Here is a 25,278-nt window from a genome sequence, read left to right on the forward strand (position 1 = left end):
TGAAAGACTCAAGTATCCTATTGAGAATGTTGGTAAAACAGAAGAGCAACAGAAATATGCCTCCTATAGGTACATATGTTGAGGAAAAAGGACACTGACCCATTCATAGAATGAATAAGTTATTTTATTTCTATAAATACATTAAAAACACAATTTTACAATGATTTATTTTTGACACAAACAACATGATGAACTTACAAACAGCCTTTGCTTGGGCTGAATTTGACACAGAACCTTCATGAGAACTTCCAACCCGTCGATGTAACGAACGTTGTAAACGCGGGTCCGTACCTCAACAGTGTAAACGTAACACAATTTCCATGCCCACACATACAAAAGGCCCAATCTGTATTTTTTTTGACCATGTATACAGTATTTGAGCTAAATTCACACACACAATTAGAAGTATTTGCTTTAATTATTAAGATGTTTTTTGTCAAAGGATCATAATTGAATACAGAGGCTTTTTTACCTCTGTGTACAAATACACAAAAATGAACAGCATCAGACAGCATTAATGACTTAGTTGTTGACTATTGTTCTTCATATGTTTATTAAGAGACCTGTCAATCAATTTGAGGATGACGGCAGGTTTCAGTCGTGTGTTTTGAATTTTGGGATCACAGAAAATACCTTTTAAATAAATTAAATCTTGTGCACTTGAGCATAGAACAAAAAGCATGAATCAATGTTTGAAATTAAAATGTAGATTATTTTGCAGGAAGGATGTAGCTTGATGTAACTTTAAAATAAGACAATCAGCTTTTTCATAATTAGAGGTGCTTTTAAGAAAAATTAAGCACTCATGCACAAAATCCTGCAAAAGGCATGTGCTTTGAATTACAAATACAAGTTAAATTCAGTTTTAATCAGATGAAGTGTTTGATATCACTGTAGTTTAAAAGGTGTTTTGACTGTGTTCTAATATCGGCCACATTGTTCATTGTTAAGTTTACCATAAATCATTATTATCTTAATGTGAGAATGATTCTGCAAAACATAAAATCTATCAATACATTATAATCAGGATTTCAAGCAGCATTGTCTTAAAAAATAACACACAGGGAATGAACAGTTTTATACAAGCCCAGCTTGTATATACAGTAATTATTTGCTCACCTGTAAGAAATATAGTATCAGTTGTTTTAACGATATGCCTGCATGGCTGTCAGACTTAAAATTAAATGAGTGATGAAATATTGTCCTCATAAGAAACTGCAGCTAACCAAAACCGTAAATGGTTATGGGAGGTAAATATTTCTCCTACATTAGTGAAAATACTGGAATGTTATGATGTTTTCCAGGAGACATCTTTAAAATACTCACCGGTGAAACATTAAAAACAGACAAAAACCTCACAGTGCTGTGTGACATAAATAATCTTAAAATACATCAGCCATTGAAAGTAAGACCAATATGACATTAGACATGTGAATGTAGCATGTAGGTGTTGTTACACACTCGGTCCACTAGTGTATCACATGTTTATTAATGATGTCAGTCAAAGTTTTCTCCTCATTGAGTGTCAGACACAGTGACATAAGCGAGGATTTTTATCTGTTCTGCCAGACGCTGGAGTTTCCCGTCCTGGCGGGTTCACTCAGGAGTCTTTCTCGTCTGTCCGTGTACGCCTGGCGGCCTGGCGGCAGGAGGATGTAGTGAGTGGCACTGGCCTTTCTGCCATCCTTCAAGATGGGAACAATGCAGGGAGAAAATTGAGCTGTAGGTGGCGCCCTTTCACTCTGCTGTCTCTGTAATGCCTTACTCACATATTCTGGGTTAGCAGCAAAACTCTGTGTGGCAGGCATCACACCGTTGATATAAATTGGAAGGCTTTTTGGGCTTGGGGTACGTGGCGGGCACGGTGGGACTAAAGGGACCCTTGGTGGGATTTTGGGAGGTTTGTCCTCTTTGTTGGCGCTCATACTCTTTGAGAGAGCTGGAGGTTTTGGAGGGATGGGGATACGAGGAGGGATTTGTGGCTTTTCAGTGGGGACTGTTGTGGTGCTGCTGTGGAACAGCTGGGGAGCAGGGCCTGAGCAGGAAAACCGGAATCTGGATGACTGGTGTTGGTCTGGCTGTTTGTTACACAAAGTACCCCCAACTGCTGACACCACATGCTGGTGGTCTTCTCTCTGGGGAGCTAGTGTCCAGTTGTCAGCTCCAAACCCACCCCCTCTACCTGTTGGCCTGTCCTCTCTGCCTGGCCAGGAAAAAGCCATAGAGCCAATTCCAGCGCCACCAGCCCGCAATGAGCTCTCCTCATAGGCATTATTCACCTGGCCGCAGCCTCTTTTGCTGCCCCTGCACACAGCCTTGGGGCAGCTTTTGGGCAAAAGTCGCCGTCGGTCACTGGTAAAGAATTCCACCTCGCTATCGGCTGCCTCATCTGACATAAGCTCCTCAGGGTCAGGCAGAGGAGGCAGGGGTTTGGCTTCTCTCTGGTGGCCCCCAAACATTGTCCGTCTCTGGGATGAAGGGACCACCTGGTCCCCCTCATGGGGCTGGAGAATGTTTTCAGGCGTCAGGCGGTAAGTATCAGAGTAGAAAGGAGACTGGGAGAGGGAGATGTTGGCTGGGAAAGGGACAAACAATCATGTATTAAACAACTGCCTTCATGAAATCGTAAATGGCACTATATACCAAGAAGCCGCTGTTTATTATACAAGGTTTTGCTATCACTGTTGTTTCCTTCAGAGCGGAAACAACTCTCAGAGGAAGAAACATGGAAAACAACTTGCAATGAGAAAAAAAAATCTTAACTAGAGTGTACGGATGGTGTAGGAGGGAAAAATACCAGGGGGAGTGGGCTGCCCACAGTTGTGCTGAAGGTATCATACAGGAAACGGGAGTGAAAACACGTCAAAAACAACCGCTTAACCTATCACCCTGTTCGTCAAACATCAGCCACAACACTCTGATTAACACAGGAATCGTCATTATCTGCGAGGCAGGCCGTAATCTTAACAGAGCTTCCCATAACATCCGATGTGCCCCAGACTGCAGGAACAGCTGGTGTGACCAGGGAGCGATAGCTTCCCCCCACCCCCCCGATGACAAACTCACCTAAACTCTACACACTCTTTTATTAGCCAAATGGGTTTTACACTCAAGTTTCTCAGGCCAAGACAAAACTAAGACATTTTTTTTTAATTCAAAAATTTGGATAGGATGTTAACTTTTTCTAGCACTTGTCAGAACAGGAGTTGACGATGAAAAAGGTTAAAATAAAGGTAAAAATAAAAAAGTAAAAGTTATATTAGTGTTTAGTTAATAAAATGTATTTTCATTTCATTTCTTTGCTAAACCTTGTGTGCCATGTTTCAAATAAATGTTTCTCTGTATATTAAGGTTTAACATTTAAAGCAACTACAAGGAGTTTTTACCTTGTTATGAAACAGTGTCAGTTTAATATTGTTGCCTCTGTATGACCTACATAAGCAAACGAGACCAACAGCGATAAGATTGGCTATTTCTATATCGTTACTCTAAATGCCTGTCGCCAGGTTGGATTCCCTGCGAAAACAGATGAAACAATTTACAGCACACAGATCAGAAGAACCTGTGTTTACATTTTCCATTTTACAAGTTTTACAGTGAGTTGTACGTTAGCCAGTTAAAAGAAAGCAGGAGGAGATTTTTCCTTAGGTAATTTTATTTTATATTTTATATTTTATATTTTGTGGTTATGGCGAAACTAGGGCAGGATCAGCAAAGATAAAAAGAAAAGAGTTGACCATAGAACAAAAAAAGCTAAAAGGGGCAGTGATAGAAACACGAGTCAACCTTGATCGGTCATTCAACAAATGAACAGAACCGCAGGATTTGAAAGGATTCAAAACCAATCCTGAATTGTCTCTCTTCCTCCTAAACAGGTATGTAATATGTTTATTTTATTCTTGCAATACATTGCAAGACGTGGTTTTACATCAATATATGAATTTATATTGGTGGCTAAAACAAAGCAAACTAACGCTATGGCTAACGTTAGTTGAATGTAGCTAATGTTAGCTGCAATTGTAGAGCAAAGAAAGTGCCGCAAAGCTTTCTGTGATTGTTAGCATGATGACCAACACGCACCAGGCAATCAACAGTAGTTTGTATAACGTTGAGGGGCTAGACCACTGAAGTGAGTAAACCTATTTATGACCAAGTTGCTCATGGGAAATGCAGTCTTCATCCAAGGAAACTCTACTGTTTTTGTCCTCTCCTTCAAAATTTTGGTGACCAATTACAGATAAACAGTAAGAAATACACAAAAACAAACTCATATGTTTTATTCAGGGTCATCTAAATATGGTATGTACCAAGTTTGGTGAAGATTAGATGAAATATGTGCCAACAGAAGCAAAAAATGTGTTTACCAAAAGTACATTTTTTCCAGGCGCAAATGGGTGTGGCCTATTGCAGTCGAATTGGCATTGTCCAAGAAATACGCTGTGCAAATATTGTTTTGATACACCTCATGGTTCATAAGTTATTAGCCAAGGCATAAAATGCATAATAACTGACCAAATGGTGGCGCTATTGGTACCATGTTTTAATATGTTAAGCATTTCCACATGAGACACCTGTCCATGAAGTATGAATACTTTAGCACTTTTAGTTTTTGAGATATCAACTTTCAAACATTCCTCCCATAGACTTTCCATTATAAATTTTTATATTTTTAAAAAGTATATAAAATCATTGGACTATGCTAGAAAGAAGAAAGGTCATAGCATAAATGCACTTAAAGAGCTGAACATTTTGATATTTGCATGATTTCTGTGGCTGAAAGTAGGCAGAAGCAGGTAGCGATCGAAAAACGTACGGAAAAAGAATACATAAAAATTTGAAGAACAGTGTGAATGCTTGTCAGCGTCAGTGTTTTGCAGTCAGTTGGTTGTACATACATGTAAAAATGATATCTAGAAGACTCACGGTTAAATTCCTTGGCTATTTGCTGTTGCTGAAGCTCCGTCAGGTTGTGTTCCATGTCAGCACTCAGGCCAAAGCACACTCTGCAAAGCAGGAGAGGTTGAGAAATCAGAGCTGTGCATGTGCGTAAATCATTTCTGCACATAACTTGTCATGAGTAAGTCATTATACATGAAATAACAAGCATGACATATGCTTTACAGGGAATATTTTCTGTTCTACGTTTTATAAACATATCAGCATTACCAAAGAAAATGACGGACTCTGATCACAGATGCATGGAAACAATTTTACTAATACTTTTAACAATAATACTTATTGTTAAGTAAGAAAAGAAAAAGAAATTAAAGAAATACTTTTAACAATTGCAGAAGTTAACCTTTCATTCTACTTTTTTTAGTGATTTCTGTCCCTTTAGGCATCAAATGTGGCAAGATAATATGAAAATCACACTCCTGATACTATGATGAAAGTATAGTGGTTTTACTGCCATATTATATAACAATGGATGCATGTTATATTTTGTTTTTGCCAGTGTCAGAATTGTGTTTGCGTACCTGCTGAGGTCATGCTGTCCCCAGTAGTTATTCTGACTCCTGGCCATGTTGTGGCAGAAAGGCAGTTTTATTGTTAAAAAGCATCGAGTTCTGTTTGGTATCGGTCTACAGCTCCAACACAAGTCAGCTCCATCAAACTCATCCCGGCTTCATCCTAGCCCACGGTGAGCTGTTGGAGAAACAGAAAACTGAGTGGTAGATGGATGGTATTCACATGGCTACTTATCTTGTACATTCACACATTGTTAGAGGAAGTGTGTAACAATTAAGCTTTTGTAATACAACACTCTACCTACAAACAGGGCATATAAACAGCATACATCTGGAACACAACCACATCCAGCACACCCAGCTGCAGGCAAATCAAATGTCAGAAAACAATCTAGAGCGAATACTTAATAAGCTGGAATCACAACAGCATATAAATATATATCGCCAATAAATGAAACAAGAACTGGAACAAAAACATGCTGTATATGTGACTCCAGCATATAATAATTCTGCACTTTAAGGGTGTAATGCTGCACAAAGTTCACGGTTCAGTAAGTTGATGTCGTGTCACGTTACTCATTTAAAAATGGCAAATGACTTTCCATTTATGGAAAGTTATTTACACATGGAACAACAGAGCAAATGTGTGCAGATGTGGAAAGACAAAAACAACCACAGCACTGAGTAGTTCAACAGATTTTGTGTGCCAAAGTGAAAGCTTTATAATGAAAGACACAATACTGTATTAATATCATTACGCTCCTTATTTTGTCCTGTTTTGGGACATCTCTCACTTTGAAAAAGATCGGCCTGCAGCGAAACTGAATAAATGTAAAACATTTTGTGAGAGTATTGTGCAAGAGATTCTCTTATCCTGAAATTGTCCTTATATTTACCAAGTACAGTAAATATCAAAATATAGTGTCATTACTGATTTGCTGCATTGTTATTGAAAGCTCAGACACAAAGGTGACGCTACAGTCACAACAAAAAACCAGTAAACGACTTCAGTCTGCTCTGGCAGCTGTGTATGTGTGACTCTTTGTGGTGCCAGCTTAAAGCCATTTGTCTGATGAGCGGGCTATTGCACAACCTCTGGGTCAGATGTGGGAGGGCGGCCGCACTCCTCGCCCTCCTTCCTCTCTGTGACCATGAAACCCTGCAGTATCTGCCCTAACAACAGGGGCTAATTGTGCGGCATTCCTGTGAAGCTGAATGACAAACTCCGCCAGTGAGATGGCACACCAAAGTACCGCGCATACAATGACAGTCGGCCATGGACCGTAAAGTGATTTAAAGTGTTTTCGTTTACTAATATCTCAGTAAAGACAAGACGTACATTGACAGACGCCGCAACTGACAAGGAAATATCTTATAAAAATGTTATCAGGTCTTTTTTTTAAGGAGATAAATGGTAGTAGTCAGATTAATGAATGACAAAAAGTAAACACACAAGACCAAAAAAGATTGGCATAAACAGTATATGCAGAGTATCTAAAGAACAGTCGTACAGACAGAGAAAGTTGTGTGTTCAGTTTTAGCCCCCTCCAGCTCCAGGGATGCCGCTCATGACCCTCTGACCTGACCTCTGTCGTGACAGACACAAATCAAGTGATATCTTAATTTATCATAATGATCAGAAAGTACCATTCGACCTATACTGGACATCTGATTTTTAAATAGCTTTTAGTTTAACAATAATATTGATGCAAAACCATGTTGAGTTATTATTATTATTATCATTGTTCAGACTTGAAAATGAACTTTATGAAGCATTGGAAAATACACTACACCTTGTCTTTTTTCTATAGAATTGAACGATGCACCAAAATTACTTTCAAACCAATAATTACAGAAGCCTACTCCTCCTCCTCGCCTGCAGGAGGATGACGAAAAGTCACAATTTTACAGTCACATGCGCAATCTTATTCTTCTGAGTCCTGCTTTGTTTCATTTCAGGTTTACGACCGATGTGGGATGCAAACAATGCAGCGCATGCATAATGCAACAAAAAAAAAAACCCACTACAAACAAAACAGTGACCTGTGCATCTATTTGAATATTCATGTCATCCTTAAAACAACCGACTGTGGCGTTATTTCCGCCAGTGAACCTCGGAGATGGAAGATGCTGAACAATTATGAATTCTACCGGCAATTACTCAGTGTCCGATGAATGGAGCCACTCTCAGGCATGAATGGGCCTTTGTGTCACTTTGGTGCGCAGCGAAGCAAGCCTGAAAATCCAAGTGAACTCTCCCATGAGGTTGGAACTGAAGATACGCCATGGAGACAAGAAGACACGGCCAAGGTATGAGCCTGTGCCACAAATCCTATGCAGGAGGATATGCGTGTGCTGGCACTGTTGGAAGGACAAGCCAGAAGCAGAAAAAAAACCTGTTTGTTTATCTCATTGCAGGAGCCTTGATGAGCTGTCCTTGGCAAGTCCTCACGCCACTTTTTTCAGGAAATAAGCCTTTCAACTGACTGCACCTTTACAGATGATTTAATTAAAACCCTGGCATAAAATAGGTGCTTTACATCACCTATTTGTACTTACAACTTATTGTAAAGTAACATTCACACCTTAGCAGGCGATATGTAAATCTTATTAAATGAATTTAATGTAAATATTTTAACCACAGTCTCACTAGGCCACAATACTTATACACACAATACAATAAAAAAAACTGCTCTCAGGACCAGTATTAGCAGCCAAGATTAAAGAGAAAGAAATAAATGATTTAAGAGATATATTAAAGAAAAACTATTAAACACACCAGACCAGTAGACATGTATACTATCCATGCACTGGTGTCAGAGGTCAGATGTATGAGACTCTGGCTATATATGTGACAGGGCCATGTATACAGTTCATTAAACCATTCCCTTATAAAGAGCATTCACTGCATAGAGCATGATAACAACAGAAAGGATAAAGATATATATATCTAAAAATCCCTTTAAAAAAACAATAGAAACATGTAAATCCCAAAGAGAAAAACAAAAACAAAACAAAAAAAGAATGACCAGTTAGCAGCACAGTACATTAAAGTCCATTTGGAGAGAAAGTGGAATAAGTCAACCTTGACGCATGTGGAACATCTGACTAAGAAAATAAAAATAGTTCTCCTTATCATTTGCAAAATCACTGATTCCCAGTCCTTTGGCTGACTTCAAATCTCCTGAGATTGTGGGACCAATAGTGGTGAATCATTCCTCTCTGGGATTGGCTCATTTAATTTATGATCTATATCGGCGTTTACTCATGAGTAATGAGTAATTACCATTATTGCAACAGCGGTCAAGCAGTTTATGATATGAATCCCCCAGACACTTCACGTTATTAAGAGTCGTATTTGATTTGTTCTTTGAAGCTGATTTAGTAGGTGTTGTTGTTGTAGAAAAGAAAACGAATTACAGCGCAGATGCTTCTTGATCGCTAACAGCTTGTAGGTGTAAAAGTGACCCAGGAGGCTGGATCAAATTCGACACTTTGTGAGTTAGAGAGTGACTGCTGTAGACTCTAATTTTTATGCTTTACATGAACTTACTCACCCCAGACCTTCACAAATCTGCATTAATAATTTGGTAACTCTGAGGGGTAGAATAAAAACGAACTGGAAAAAATGCTTAATATTTATAGGCTGCACTATTTACAGCCATCCGCATTTGTATTTGCTCAAACAAATTCATATCCAGTTTTCACATGTGATCACCTGTCAAGATGTAATTAAATCTACAAATTATCTGCATAAACTCACGAATGTGATGGTTACAATCCTGTCCAATTTTAAATAGATCTTTCATTGCATTTGAAATCACATCATTACACATAGACTCCATTTTCTGTAGTTTACTTGTAAGCATAAATATTTAGAGACATATGGGCTAAATGTAGGTATAACCAGGTAGATTCATATAGATACTGTAAGTATTCTGTAGGTCAGTTGTAGCAGCCCGTGGGGCCCAATTTCTAAAATACAAATAGGTAGCAGTCTAATAAAGGCAACAACATTTTCATTCAACCATAAAAGGAACAGGACACAGTTTATTGAGTGTGGACGACCCATAAATCACAATTTAAGGCACATAGTGCAGCACAAAACATACATTTGTGTGTATGACTTATTTCCTTACCAAATGAGTTTAACATAAACTGCTGTAAGTCTGTCAGCACTCACTATCTTCACTCAGATACAACTCTAAAAAACACATTTTATGAATCTGTTTTACTCTTAAAATAAGTAAAGTACTCAAAAAATAAAATACTACACTGACAACATACAGAGCTGCCTGTAAAACTGTGTTGTCCCCCATGAACAACACTGATAGATAGATAGCTAGATAGCTAGATAGATAGATAGATAGATAGATAGATAGATAGATAGCGTCCAGCGCCCGCCAGCGGCTGACCGGGGAGGTGCCGCTGAGCAGGCAAGACCCATCCCGCCTCGACGGGACTTGACCTGGCGGACATCAGAGAGTCCTGCAGTGGATCAGGACAGAAGACCCCCCCGCTGCTCTCAGAACACGATCCAAGACAGACCAGCTGAATCAGTCCTCTCACTATTGAACTATTGGAAAGTGATTTTAGACCTAAGACCGCGTCTGCCGGCTCTTCTAACAACTAGTCTTTTCACTGTAGCTCCGATTTCTGAGTAAAATCTTGATTGAACAGGCTGTCCCGTTCGCATCTCATATAACACTGTTCCTGATCGTTCATTTTAAGTATTTAAAGCCCAGTTTCCATTAAATAAAGTATTATTTTCATGGCTAAATGGAAATAAATCTTACCATGAAAGTCAGTCTAATCCTCCATCCCGTACAGCCGGGTCGGTCGATCTGTGTCCAAAGAGAAAATGAAAATCTGTGTGTCCAGTAAAAGTCAGTGTCCCAGTCCAAGCTGAACCATGTGCAGCATCCCTCCTGTCAACAATACTGGGAGGTGAAACTCATTTTGTCAGAGTGACGCGTCTTTCCTCATCTCTTTATAAATACACCCAGCACCCTGAACACGTTAACTCCACCCAAAGGCCGTCTTAAAGGGAAAAAATCCCCCAAAACACAAAAAGCGTTTGGAAAAACGAAATGAAAAAGGAAAGGAAAAGTAGGTAATGGTTTATAAACCAGAGGTGGTGGAAAATACATTTGGGGAATGAAGGCTATAGACTATTTTTAAGGTACTTACTTGAATATTCATATTTTATGTTTCTTTAGGCCAGTGGTTCTCAAACTTTATTATGTCAAGGACCCTTATACTGACACAAATTAGACCATGGACCAAATTAGACCATTTGATAAGATCTTGTCACAGGTTCCCCCATCTGATAAGATTTTTGTTTTTTATTACAGAAAGTGTATGAACAACATGATCAGAATAGTCATACATTGTCATTGTGTTACTTATGGATGGAATTATAGTTAAAATAAATTATTCTCCTTTTTACTGGGGACCCCCTGGAACCCCTTCAAGGACCCCTGGGGGTCCCCAGACCCCACTCTGAGAACCACTGCTTCGGGCTATACATCTAGGCCTACCACACACATTTACAAAGTTATAGGTTACTTTGCCTTTACATACAAAACACATGATGGTCTCATAAAGTATTAGGCATTAAGTACCATAAAAAAACTATAACACTATAAGTACTATAAAAAACATCTATAAAATGCAACACGAAAATGCTGCTCGTCCATGAATACATCAGCAATAATTATCCAATAACACTCTGTAACGGGTCATTCTGCTTAATTGGTATTTTTGGTATTTGGCTGATAATACTTCTGTACTTTTTAATGCAGTATTGTGCTTTGGTATTGCCACTTCTACTTTACTCCACTAGGGTAAACCACAGAAGATTATCAGCCTGGTGGATTTTTCGTTTAAAATAAATGTGAATCAAATCAGCCAATCATCACACAGAAAATGACTCCAGGTGCAGCTGTCATCATCCACAAAACGTGTGTCCTCACTACTAGTGGAATAGAAAATGTGTGGAAATCAACAAGCTAGACATGTGACTATACCTCAAGGCAAAAAACTGGTGCTTCATTGTTTCCATGGAGATTCATATGTTTCTGTTTATAAATCAGAAAGCCACATTTCCATTTCTTGCAAACAATGTTTCCCCCTGCACAAAATAACTCTGGCTGTCAATGGCCAAAAATGATCAGCGACCTCTAAAAGCAGAATTAGAATAATTTTATCTTCCTTGTGTGATGAATGTATGGGAAATTGCCCTTCATAAGGCAGTAAACAATTTTAGTGTGACCTGTGTGGGAGTCAGAGAGTGTGTGGGTGGCTTTTGGCCTGAGTACAATCTACAACTGATAGAGAAGAACAAGTACAAGATTGGCAGCCCGGTCATGGTGGATGAGGGCTTGTTTTGAAGCCTTCCTGTCACATTGGAGTTCACTGTCTGTGTTTGTCTTCGCCCACGCGGAGAGAAGCAGGAGGACAATACAGAACGCCATTTACCAGAAAATAACGGGGAAGTGGGTGCAGGCCATTCTTGTTTTTAACCACAGGGCCCAGACCACACTGAGCCTACAGTATTCCCTCAGATTGCCTAATAATCTCTCATCTGTGGTAACTATCTGAATAAATCCTTCCAGGCAAATAGAGGCATTAGTATTGTAAAGAGCTGAATATAATATATAATATAACCTCATAAAAGCATAAAAGAGATGCCAAATGACCTCTTCCTTCTTCCCAATTGTTCAAATGTTCCACTGTTGTAAAGCTCCAATAAAGTCCATATAGGGCCTTGTATGGATTAAGGAGTGCCTTATACCCATATGCCCATAAAGCACCAACCCACAAAATAAATATACCACATGTAATGTGTTTCTATTGCTGCAATCAATGACTGTCCCGTGCCCACCGCCGTAGTTTGTTTGCTTAAAGGAATACTCATACTTTTTAGCAAATAAGCCATTTGATCAACTTCCTGTTGTGCAATGAAACTAGTTACACCTGTAATTCCACTGTGTTTTTGAGATAAAGAGGTTGAACTGCCGTTGGACGTGACACTGCACTGAACAAAAGTAAAAGTTTGTCTTTGAAGAGTAACAGAGCAGCTCGCATCTTGATATTTAAACTATTTGTAACAGAGGACAGTTTAGTTTAGTTTAGCCATTTGTTCTGTTTTGTTGTGTCGAGATGACACGGCGCCATCCAATTTTAAAATTTTTGCCACCTGGACCGGCAGATTTGCTCTGCTGTTGCTCTGCGGCCCCTCTGTGGGCGCTTGTGGCGTCCCAGGATGCTCAGAGCTGTGGGGGTTGTTGTCGGGGTGGGCCAGTCTCCCACAGGGGAGGTCAAGTCATTTCCTGCTCTGAGAGACCTCTGTCCCTCACAGCTGTCAGTGTAGTCAGAAACCCAACTCCCACATCTGTAACCCTCCTTTCTTATGCTTTTTCAAAGATGTGATGGATTGCTCTGAAGGAGGAACTCCCTCACGCTGCTGCAAAATTAAAGATGGACCGTGAAAAAGTTCAACCACAATCAACTACTTCTGTTCATCCCTTTTTTTTTTTTCTTTTTTTTTTTTTATGAGCTCAGTTCGATTAAAGCCAAGAAACATGGAGGTTAAAGCAGGAATTAATAGTGAGAATAACTTGATGATAAACAGCAATAATAACTCTTGAAATATCAAGCTGGAGAGGTCGAGCGGATCTGTTTCACATCTCATCTCAGATAATAGTTTGAACAACCCCTAAAATGAAAAATATCTCAGAAGATGAATGTCTGCCCACCACTCATTTAACAGTGTATCAAGCTGGAATAGGAAATAAAGTAAGTAGGTGTTAACATACGTGTTCTATGGTAAATACATTTGTGTAGGTTGATGTGCTGACATGGTGAGACAGGGAATTCTCTTATAGAGGAACCAGCTGTGTACAAACATGTAATAGTAATTAGAGCACTGTTACAGACTACAGACACACAAGCCTGCTGCTGTTTTCAAAGTCACGGTCGACCTGTTTTATGTTTGAGTTTCACATTCCTCTTAATGCTGTCGTTTCTGTCACTGGCTATAGCAAATAAAAAAACACCTGTATTGGAGTCACGTTTACGAGATATACACATTTACACTAGATGATAAAATGTTGTAAAAAAAAAAAACCCACGGTTACAGCTGCTACATGTGTAAGAAATCAAAATTCCTATCCGTTTTTTGACTAAGTGAGTAAACTCATCAGTGAGGCAGCAATGGTGAAATAAACGGCACCGTCATCCAAGTCTGGACTGATAATGGAGCAATCGTGAAAAAGAAATTCTTACAGTGTGTCTTTTTGCACTTCCTTGTTACCACCTACAACTTCCTTCAGTCTAATCAGTTTAACCTTTTTTTTTTTTTAATTTAATGGATTTGCAGTTGGGTCTGACAAGTTGGCGGCGTCAGGAAGGAATAAAGCTCCTCAAATGTCTGAGTGGGCTTCGTACCACGGCCTTTGACCTCATCCCGAGAGAGGACAGCTCAGTTATCGCAGAATCAACAGCCACCGGGAGAAGGACGGGCTGAAGAGTGATGTTTGCGCTGCCTGCGATTGCTGGATAGCTTAGAAAATGCACTGAGAGCCAAAAGAAAATGATTTCTGAGAAACCTACTCTCATACAAAATCGATGTGTATCTTTTTAATCACACAAATTGAATCACAGGCTGCTCATGCGTCATGTAAATATTTAGTTCTTGTTGCTACAACCAAACGAATTGATTAGAGTTGGAAAGCCACACATATACAAGCACACACACATGTGCATCCCTACAAAAGACAAGAAAGCGAAAGATTTTCTTTCCCAGGATACCAACAGACAAACAAAAGAGTCATCGGGGAAAAAAGTGATTGAGGAAGTGGTGAAGATTTAAGTGATTTAAACTCTTTGACATCTGATTTCATGGTGACAGCTTCAATGAATGGCTGAGACCCGAGCCTGAAAAGAGCAATTCTTTGCCCAGGATGTAACACTGGAGGCCTGGGCAGCTTCCCTACCAGGCCTCAATGTGGGCAGAGGGTCTGCAGGCCCAGCGGGTGTCCTTCCGCAGGCCTGTGAAGTTGATCTCCAGTTCATTAAGAGTTTAAGAGAGGATAAAAGGGGGGAAAACAGGCCTCACACTTGAATCCAGAGATGCTGTGTATGAGCAGTGGGTTTAACTTTTATATTATGTAGCTCTTCAGTAGAAACTCTCCGCATAAATCCTCATATCATCAGCGTAATTATCTGTTCGCAGTAACCCAAGTTTACTCATCAGGTCATGGAGATAGTGTTTTTAATTTTTACAGTACAGGACGTCACTGTCAACATTTGCTTTTGCTGTTTTCACAACTCGATCTGCGGTCAAAGTCTTTTTTGAATCATCACATGACATACAAGGTCATCCTTCTGGAAAACTGCAAAATTTGGTAATATTGTTGCTCAGCAGGCTGATTATTTAACATGTGTGTGTACACGTCACGACTCTATTGTGCAAAGTAGTGTGTGGGGTGGGGGGATGACGAGGCCATCTGTGTTTTCATGGCCTACAGATTTCCTGAGAAAACCATGGTATGATCTCTCCCTGTCTGTCTCTCCCCACAACATAGCTCAGAGTCCTGAGGCATGACTTACTCGAACTTCCCTTTTTCCCTTTTTCTATCTCTCCTCTCGCTCCCACCCTCCTCCCTTTCCTTCTCTCACCTTACTTACTCCCGCTCCGTCATTTCCTGTTGAGTCACCGACAAAGCCCAGACTGCACGATGCCATGTTTTTATAGTTTAATGCTCCCCTCCTTGCTTTCCTCCTCCACTTCCTTGTTCACAGATGCCTGTCTTGTAAGGGAGAAAAATGCAGTGTGACACTTAAACAGCCCTCCAGCAGATATTACCGCATTAAAGCAGGTAGCGTCCAAGAAAAGTCAAAGCAGACGTAGGAGTCTTTTCCTGGCAACATTACTGATTCATGCAGTAAATGACTCGCAGGATCATAGGATTATTAGCTCTGCAGAAAATTCACCACATCACTCACCACAGCATGTCATCATCGTATATCATTACTGAAAAATAGAGTCTCAAGCACAAAAGGAAAGTGAAAAAACATCCTTGAATTGTAAGAAACCACAGAGTCAATGGATAAAAATTAAATCTTTACATAAACCGTCCCATGACAAACTACTTCTGCTGATTTTACCACACCAATCATAAAACGTCACCAGCACTGATTTTCACATGACTTATTGCTGCTGGCTATTTGAAGACATATCCTTGCTGATTTAGGTGGAAGGAAGTGATGCTGTGGTGAGGTAAGGCCACGAATAAAACGTAGGCAGTGCGTGCCTGTGTGTGAGGGAGGATTGAGGGCAGGGCTCCGATAAACGAAAGGGCTCTGTGGTGGACTGGTTGAGTCATTCAGAAATACAGCTGCTGACTCAGTTTGCAAACTTGTCTCCTGGAGCAAGCTGCCAGTCTATCTGGCATTTTGTATGTGTGTTTGCGTGTGTGTGTGTGTGTGTGTGTGTGTGTGTGTGTGTGTCTGACCTGTTCTGGTGAGGACCATATAGCTTCATGAAGACAGAGGAGAAAGAAACTCCTCCAGTTTGATCTTCATTACTCAGAAAAAGAGAAAAGTTAGACAGATGTTATTAATATAAGTTTCATTCTATCAGAAAAGAAATGTTTGTGATTTGCTCAGAGACCTCTGAAAGAATTACTGCATAGATTACATCAAATGGAAAATCGAGCTTTGCCCAAAGGAGTGTCTGTTCACACTACTGCTGTAATCCCGTCCTGGCAGCAGGTCAAAGATTCAATCATTTCATCATTTCTACAGTTTGCTCTACACACCCTTCTTGCCACAGTAGTATAACTGTGTCAGTCCAACCATCAACACAACGTGATCTATCTGAAGTATGGACCCTGCGACACACTCCAGCATTACTCATCCTGGACGTGAACCAAGACTTTTCAGTGCTGTTGACATTATTATGATCACAAGGTAATTAAGACGGACACCTCCCTCCATGAAGGAATGTGATTTCCTCATACAACCGGAGAGCCATTAGCATGATGCGATGTGAGTCATACTGACTTTAGTGCACTGTGTGTGTATGTAATTACATGTTTAGCTGTACTTATTTAGATTTTAATACTGTAATACTGATGGTTGTATTTTAAGCCCAAACTGAAAAAAAAATGATGATGGGAAAAACAATGAGCAGCAGATGCTTCTGGAAAGATACCTGCGGGCATAATTTGCTCAACAAGTTTAGACCTGCAGTCCAGTATCATAATTTCGGGTGCCAACAGCTGAATCACATAGATGTTAATTGTTCCAGTATTCCAGCTGACAGCTGGAATATTGAAAAAAAAACCCAAGGCCTCCTCTACAGAGACAAGTAGCTTCCTTTATTTGCCAAAACTTACAAATCCCAGAGATATTTTACAGTGATACAATGATGTTGAGTTTATGTTCAATACTTTAAATATGAAATATTTATAATATAACAGATTTAATACATTCAGTCAAATGTTTATAATTATATAAACATTCATGTCTCCATAAACATGTGACAATACATTTCATTGTATTTTTAGTCAATGAAAAAACTACAGATATTTTTGTATATTATCAGTAATATTACCAAAGAACAAGAGAGGAGATTAGATCAAAGTGGAAGACATGCAGAATGTTTCTGGGTCAGATGGAAGCTCAAGATGAAAGTATCTCTTATAACAAACTACTGTATCACACTTCAGGATCATCTTAAGTATCAAAACTATGAAGTCAAAACAACAACAGTGAATAAAAAAAGACTGCTGGTGCTTTTAAAGGCATCTGTTGTGTGAATGAGGGGGTAAAATCCAAGGCACTCTGAGTCTTGAGATACAATAAAATGCCTTTAATATAACATGGCTGAACCCAGCGCAGTGGATTTTTTCCTCTTGTTTGCACCCTTGATTCCAAATCTTCCACTGAGTGTGTGTGTTTTTTTTTTAAATAACACTTTTACTTTTTGTTCACTAAGCAAAGACACATTCCAGTGTTTTCTGTCTTTGAAGTTGCCTCTTTTCTGTCTTTTCATATTAAGCTGAAAGGTAATTCTCCTCTGCAAGTTTCACCTGTTTTGTCCAAACTGTGTGTGTATGTATTTGTTTGTGTCTCTCTGTCGGTGGTAGACGAGAGATCCAGAGGCTCCAGGATGAAGGGGAAGAGCTTTTACACAGTCTCAGAGTCTCTCAGAGTGGTTTTAACCGTCAGAATGATGTTAGCGTTGTTAAAGATCTTACTGCCATGTTGGCCTGTGAAGAAAGAACAGATGAGGAGCTGGAAGAAGAAAAAGGCGAAGTAGCATCTTAACAGGTGAAGTCTGTTTTCCAGAAGACCATTGACAGAGTGCTGCATGATGAATTCCTCCTGGTTTTCTTACCACAGTTGACCCTACTTGTTGGCTTTGTTTTCAGATTTTGGAACGGGAGAGGAAGTTGGCAGGACAGAGTGGGGGAACTGCACACCGCAGTTGTAAATCTGATAACAGCTGCTTGCTAAAAACCACCTGCTCAATGGAAAACAAACTGGACAGGGTTAGTGTTACCCAGAGAATCCACTTGACCATAAATTCAAATTAGATTTTCATATTTTTCAAAAAAATTTTTTAGTTGACCCTCATATTCACAGTTTCTGGGGTTTGTTTTGTGTGTGTGTGTGTGTGTGTGTGTGTGTGTGTGTGTGTGTGTGTGTGTGTGTGTGTAAAACACCTGTTATTGTTATTATTATTATCGAACATATGTTTTATTCTAGGGTTGCAAACGCTTCAATCAGCTGATGACCAGGAATGGACAGTTGAGGGAGGATCTGAAGATACTGCAGGAGGAGAAGAAACACTTCCTACGTGTTAAATCTCATCTAGAAAATGTAGGTTCAGTTAATAACAGCCAGTTCCTAAATTTGCATTTTTCCGGCTGCTGCATTTTACCAAGTGTGTAGAAAGTAGGAGGATATCAAGGAAGGAGTGCCAGAATGATGCTTCCATCCCTCTTGCTTGTAAATCTTCTTTAAATCACACACATAAAAATAATCAAATTAGTTGACAACAAAACATTTAACACTTTCCCTAAAGATAAAGACTTTTGGGAATAGTGTCCAACAAAAGTTGTCTGTTGACCGTCTGATGTGAATTCTCCTTTAAAGGGGGATTATCGGGGAAATACTGAGACTCTTGACAGTTAACTGTGTGTTATCTCACCCAGGAGCTGCATGCAATTCACAAGGATGTTTGTAAACTGAGTTCTGAGTGCACTGAAGCCTTCAATACCAGGTGAACCATTCTGCAGTAATAAATCTAAATTTAAATCTAGTTAGGTTAGAGTGCATATTCATATTTCTACTCATCAGGTACAGATGATGGATTTCAACTGTGACAAATAAAGTTGTTTACAAAGAATCAGTTGCACTCACATTCAGCTCTTTTAATAACAAATGTTAGAGGCTGGATCACCACTAGCTGATTGTCAGCATGGAGGACATTACTGAGTACTTGACAACAAAAACAGAAATGCATGACAGTCAAGTTAATTTTCAAGTGTTTGCTCAATTTTTACTATTACTATTCTTAGCTTAGATGAAGTACAGTTTAACTGTTCATTGTGTTGTATATTTATGGTGACACCTAGTGTAAAGATCCAGGAAAAACAGAGGATGCTGAGTGACCAGAATGATAAGGAAGTAGCTCTGTACATGAAAGAAAGGGGAAAACTGGAGCGAGAAATCTCCCATTACTCCAACTGAGAGGCTTTTCTGTACATAAAGGCTATGTGGCCTCAACGAACATCATATTTCAATGTGCCCCAAACTGAAATTGATCTAAATGCCTTCAACGGTACAAAAATTGATTGTATGAATGGTGAATAGTCTTCAAAACACCAAATCCAGCCTCTCAGCTCTTCTTTATCGTATTACTTGAATATCTGATAATTTTCCAGGTGTGTTAGTTCTATGTTAGGGTGTATTTTACCTTTAACCATGTAACAAGTTCCGATGTTTAAACTAGGAAGCAGGAGTTTACGAGGAGCCCTGAACGCAGCACAAGTACATGGTGCAGCAGGGGGCGTCAGGCAGCTGTCTGACTGCTTTGTGACTGTTTTTATTGTTCGAGGAAGTGAAGCTTTCCACTATTGTAGCCGATTCTTGAGTTGTAGTCGTTTATTCAGTGGACTTCTGTTTTTGAAGTCGTGTCTGAACAAAACTGGACCAACGTGGAAGACCGTCTTATGGGACAAAATAGGTACAGAACCAGCCATGACATTAAGTGACAGATCTTATTTACCAGACAAATGTTTGCGTTATACATTTTATTAAGCTCTCATACTGTGTCTGTTAAGGTCTTTAACCAGCTCATTTGTAAGGAAAGAGAAATGTTAACATGGTAAATCTTTCAAATGATAATCAATATCTGGAGATGTGGTTAATGATAACTCAGATAATAGAGGTGTGGTGTCTCTGACAGAGACTGTGGAGGTGATCACATATGACTGAAGAGTGTTTATCAGGCACTGAGAACAAGAGTCTGAAAGCTTGTGTCAAAGTTCACAGGGTGTCAGCATGACTTCCTCTGTCCGTGTCATCGTGGTGGGAGCTGGCAGTCGAGGGGAGATCTACTCCCAGTTTGCCTCCATCCACCCTGAACGCATGAAGGTCAGTGCAGCCTGCATTTAACAAGGAGGAGATTCAGTAACACAGTTATCATTGTGGATTGTTTTCTTCATTGACTGCATTGATAAAATTCCTGTCAGCCAAGTCATCTATGATGAGATGAGATACCCATGAAAATAAAAACATGTACATTGTAATAGAAAAGTACAATCATGTCCTTTAATTAATGTTTTCTATAATCATACAGGTTAAATTAAAATAGTCCCTCAACTGCTTTAACTTACATAAAGGATTTTGCTTTCTGTTTCCACTGCTGCCTAAATGTCATCATTGTCCAGGTATTAAGTTGTAATGATTGACAGACATTAACTCAGCTCCACTATTTCAGGTTGTTGCAGTAGCTGATCCCAGAAAATTTGCTCGCACGAAACTTCAACAGCAACACAAAATTGTAGATGAAAACATATTTGAAGGTGAGCATTAAAAGAAATAAAAACAGCATTTAAATAGTTTATAATTATCTGCCTCATAATAAGTTATTTAATGCTCTTGTTTCAAATCAGACTGGCACAGTATCGTTGAAAGAGAGAAGTTTGCAGATGCTGTGTTGATTTGTACTCCAGACCGCCTTCATAAGGTAAATATATTTATGTATATGCTGTATGTGTTTTGTCGTTTGTGTTTTCACACACTTATTGGTCTGAAATATTTGTTCTGTGGAAAATCACTCAATTAAACCAGTTTATGTTCCTCAGGAACCTGCGGTGGCCTTTGCAAAGAAGGGCTACCATGTACTGCTGGAGAAACCAATGGCAGTGAGTCTAAATAATTATAAACATAATGTATGACGTTCACTTTGTTTGTATTGTAAAATACTAAAACTCTTTCTACGTTTGCATTTGCACATTAATGTTTTCCATGACTTTAGACGACTGCTGAAGACTGCACAGCGATCGTGGAGGCTTGTATGCAGAGTGGTGTGATGCTATCGGTGGGTCATGTTCTCCGCTATGATCCTGTCATCCACAAGATTAAGGTGAACAGTTTCTGTCACACTTCATGTTTTCTTCACCAGGCGAGGGTCAGGGCTCTGGGGTTAAAGATCTCAGTCTGGGTTCTTATGAAAGAGTTAGGATTATTGATCCCTAATTCAAATCAGCAACAAACTCACAGCATCAGCAGTATCCAGATCAGCTGATCATCCCACAAATAAAGCTCTCCAGTTTGTTTGACTTGAGTTTTGTTTAGTTGTATTTCTATTGGGAGTAGCAGCACCTCTTGTACATGAAAATGCTAAATTGTCTTTACTTGTGATGAATCAAACCATCAATAGAGTTGATTAAGTGCTCAGTACTTGTCACTTCTGAAGATCTGATAACTGTAAACCTGAATTTTAAGCAGGAAAAGCTAATTATAGTTTTGGTTTTTTTTCTAGGAGCTGATAGATGCTGGTGTTATTGGTGATGTGATCCATATTCAGCACCTTGAGCCGGTAAGAATAGAAATAAAATAATATTGTAAATCGTCAGAGCTCCTTATTTAACTCTTTAATATAATATGTTCATGAATTTAAATCATTAGTTTTGTCATATTATTTTTCTTTTCTTCATGCAGTTCAAACTGATGTACACATATATTTTACAGAGAATCTGCATCCAGAGATGTGATTCTGTACAAATTTGCAGCTGCAGCAGATTTGTTGTTTGAGTGTTTTGATCTGTGTTGTCAGAGTCACTCAAAAGCTTCAATGAATACAAAGTTACATTTATACAGTGTGTTTAAAAGTGGAATCAACCTCTTGTTCCAGGTTGGATTTTATCACTTCGCCCACTCATTTGTTCGAGGAAACTGGAGGAATGAAGCAGAGAGCTCTTTTGCTCTTTTGGCCAAATCATGTCATGACATCGACCTCATACATCACTGGGCCGGAGGACGCAGGTAAACAAACAGCTGTCAATGATCAACTCAAAGCTCGCCTGATGTTTAGAAGTAAGATGCAGTTAACACTTAAATACTGAAATAAGACGGTTGATCAGCTGTGTGACATCAAGTATATTTATTTGTCGATGCCTCTATCCAAACAGAGCCAGCAGAAACCAGACCCTTACCCAGTCTCTGCCTCATCAGTGGACGTGGTTGTTTGCTGTGTGTTTTGTTTTTCTTAATATGAATCATTAACATCAGTTTGTACTTGGCAGGTGTGTGAAAATGTCATCATTTGGATCCGTCAGCCACTTCCACAAAGACAACAAGGTGTGTAGTCTGTTCACTTTATGTGGCCCAAAACAAAGAAATCACCTTTATCACAAAGGAAATAAGCAGCCACTGCAGATAAGAACAAACTGGTTGTTGATTGTGTTTATTTTGTGTTCTCTACATTATTTCTAACAGAAATCTCCACACACACTGAACATGAATATAAAATGTAACATTTCTAGTTTATTTTGATCAGCCAACAGGTGCTGCAGATCGCTGTCTGGATTGTTCAGTAGAAGCAGTCTGTCCTTACTCAGCACGCAAAATCTACCTGGACAGAGTGAAACAGGTTAACATCTCAACACATTATTTACACCAATTATCTTTAGAACTTGACCACAGGTTGAAAATTGTGCTTTGCTTGCTTTACAACGTGTGTGTGTGTTTATGTGTGCTAGGGTCACACCGGCTGGCCCGTATCAGTCATATGTCCGAGCTCGTTCCCAGACATCGAGTCAGTAACTGAGGCACTGAGGACTGGACCATATGGCCGCTGTGTCTACGAGTGTGACAATGACGTCTGCAGTAACCAGGTTAGAAAACACATTTGTAGACTGAGAGAGCAACAAGAGTTTGAGGCTGGTTCTCAATCTCCACGGCACAGCGTACTGTCACTTTCTAACCCGTTAACTTTTGTTTTTGCTTAAAAACACGTTAAATTCAAATTCCATCAGAGATGCACCAGTATCCATGGTGATATCAGACATAAGGTCAAATAAACTATAAGTATCTAGACCCAAGACTGACCTGACATGTTAGAAAACCATCAGATATCAAAGAATATGTCGATCTTATCAAAAAGGCCCAAAAAACAAGGTAGTATTATTATTTTTTGTATGTATTTGGTGGTTTTCACATGAAAGAGTGAAGATGTGGCCTCGTTGACGTCTCCATTATATTTACCAAATCATCTGAGATGCTGTCTAGAAGCAGCTGATTACTGTGTGGCATTACTGAAATACACAGGCTGTATTGGTTTGTTACAGCTGTTTAAAATCTTAACACATCTGCACTTTTGTTGTTTTGTCTTGTTTATCTTCTCGTTCAGGTCGTTAACATGGAGTTTGAAGGGGGTCTGACAGCAGCCTTTTCCATGGTGGCGTTCACTGAGGAGATATGCAAGAGGAAAACAACTATGTATGGCAGCAAGGTAGGACTGTGAGGAATGTGGACAGAAGAAACAGAAAGAGGAAGGAAGTGCTAATACTTGAGCTACAAGAGGTTCTGCAAAGAAAGAAAATCTACATGAAGAAGATGATGTCAAGTATTAGCTCACATGAAGCAAAGTCATTCTGCCCAATCAAAAGTGTTTGTAGACAGGTGATAATGAAAAAAAATAAATATCACAGTAGTGTTGACTACACACACTAACTGGCCAAAAGTATGTGGACATCCAAACACAGTCGTATATTGAACATGTCTTTCCAAAACCACCACTATGACTCTGCTGCTGTAACATAACAGGCTTCACTCTTCAGGGAAAACTTTTCACAGGATTTTGGAGATTTGCTCCCATTCAGCCACAAGACATTAGTGAGGTCGGGGACTGATGTTGGGCGTTAAGGTCTGGCTCACAGTCATTGTTCCACATCATCTCAAAGGTGTTCAGCAGCTCTGCCGGTCAAGTTTCTCTACATCAGACTCCGAAAACCATTTCTTCACGGATCTCACTTTGAGCTTGTAGCATCGTCATTCTGATTTCCTCAAACTGCCACAAAGCCGAATGTACACTGTTGTCTAAAATATAACTGTAAGCTGAAGCTGCAGAGCTTGAACGATGCTTCTAAGATGGATGCATCAGCTAAATGCTGCTGTCTTTACAGGGGGAGCTGTCATATGAGGGCCATGAGATCCGTGTCTTTGACTTTCTGACCCAGAAATCCACAAAACACACAGCACGCAATAACGCTCCCGGACACTTTGGCATGAGTGGACACGGTGGAGCAGACTACCACCTTATGGAGGCCTTTATCTCTGCTGTGGCGGTGAGAGCTTATAAATGCATACTAGTTTTTATTAATATAGAGTTTCCTGTGGAGCTCATTTGGTTGTTTCAATATTTGAACAGCTTTCATTTGAATCTTTATCTTTTATGGACAGTTGAGTTGAATTTGTAGTTGTAGAAGTTCGGCCACATTAAGGAATAACGACATATAACAAAGATGCTGTATTTACATTTGTGTAACTGTTGCAGAGGCACTGACACTAAATTAATGTTAAAGATTTGGAAACTGTGATGGTTGATTAATCTGGTGTGTGTGTGTGTGTGTGTGTGTGTGTGTGTGTGTGTGTGTGTGTGTGTGTGTGCAGAACAACAATCCATCTCTGATCCGTTCGGGTCCTGAGGAGACGCTGCTGAGCCATTTGCTGGTGTTTGAAGCGGAGCGTTCACGACTGGAGAGCAGGGTGGTTTACTGTGGTGACACAAGTCAGAGCTAGAAGACTAAAAATCATTTAATCTCATCTTAAAAACAAACATTATAATGATCTGAATGATTAATGAAACAATTAGACTGACGAATGAAGGGCCAAATCTTGAAGTTTAATTCACATTGCTCAGGGATTTTAATTGTGTATTTATAATCTGTGTTTATGAATGAATGAGTGAATCTGTTCAGTTTTTAAATTATATATGTACTATGTCAACATTATGTGTTTGTTAATTTGTGATGTTTTCTTGATAAGAAGTGTTCATGTAACAGACTCATGATCTCCACTGAAAAATGTGAATCTGTTAAATTAAAATTGTCTTTGATTATAATTTGCTCTTAATGTCTCTTAATGTCATCTCACAGCTGCTGTGGTCAGGTTGACAGTTGGGGGGTTTATCCCCAGGAGCTGCCCAGCAATGACACTGTCAGTGTCCTGGAAGTGAGAAAGTACAGTAATATACACAAGTAATGGATCATTTCATCAGTTACTG

The 25,278-nt window shown here is 39.4% G+C and overlaps 2 protein-coding genes and 1 long non-coding RNA gene across 4 annotated transcripts; 2 read left to right on the plus strand and 1 right to left on the minus strand.

Annotated features, from left to right (window-relative positions):
* Positions 1 to 106: 106 nt before the first annotated feature.
* Positions 107 to 10,525, minus strand: LOC122982970 (ERBB receptor feedback inhibitor 1). Its single transcript, XM_044352617.1, has 4 exons — positions 10,265 to 10,525; positions 5,478 to 5,646; positions 4,924 to 5,003; positions 107 to 2,575 (listed from the first exon to the last, which is right to left on the minus strand). Exons 2-4 carry the CDS (start codon positions 5,522 to 5,524, stop codon positions 1,554 to 1,556), a joined length of 1,149 nt encoding a protein of 382 aa, XP_044208552.1. The 5' UTR covers positions 5,525 to 5,646; positions 10,265 to 10,525; the 3' UTR covers positions 107 to 1,553.
* Positions 2,582 to 19,029, plus strand: LOC122982971. 2 transcript variants are annotated; one of them, XR_006403573.1, is made up of 7 exons: positions 2,582 to 3,221; positions 3,402 to 3,875; positions 17,627 to 17,810; positions 17,912 to 18,031; positions 18,249 to 18,362; positions 18,698 to 18,765; positions 18,936 to 19,029. It is a non-coding gene; the product is annotated as an uncharacterized LOC122982971 (long non-coding RNA). The 2 variants fall into 2 exon arrangements; XR_006403572.1 differs by lacking the exon at positions 2,582 to 3,221 and having other exon boundaries at positions 3,335 to 3,875; positions 18,936 to 19,016.
* A 301-nt stretch (positions 19,030 to 19,330) lies between these two features.
* LOC122982464 (putative oxidoreductase YteT) lies at positions 19,331 to 25,116 on the plus strand. The gene is made up of 14 exons (XM_044351772.1): positions 19,331 to 19,731; positions 20,033 to 20,141; positions 20,488 to 20,572; positions 20,663 to 20,736; positions 20,855 to 20,914; positions 21,028 to 21,135; positions 21,535 to 21,591; positions 21,907 to 22,037; positions 22,298 to 22,352; positions 22,552 to 22,644; positions 22,754 to 22,888; positions 23,404 to 23,505; positions 24,179 to 24,340; positions 24,666 to 25,116. The coding sequence occupies exons 1-14, from the start codon at positions 19,718 to 19,720 to the stop codon at positions 24,792 to 24,794; spliced, it is 1,314 nt and encodes a 437-aa protein (XP_044207707.1). The 5' UTR covers positions 19,331 to 19,717; the 3' UTR covers positions 24,795 to 25,116.
* Positions 25,117 to 25,278: the final 162 nt, after the last annotated feature.

Source organism: Thunnus albacares, chromosome 5 (genome assembly GCF_914725855.1).
Source record: "Thunnus albacares chromosome 5, fThuAlb1.1, whole genome shotgun sequence".
Lineage (NCBI taxonomy): Eukaryota > Metazoa > Chordata > Actinopteri > Scombriformes > Scombridae > Thunnus > Thunnus albacares.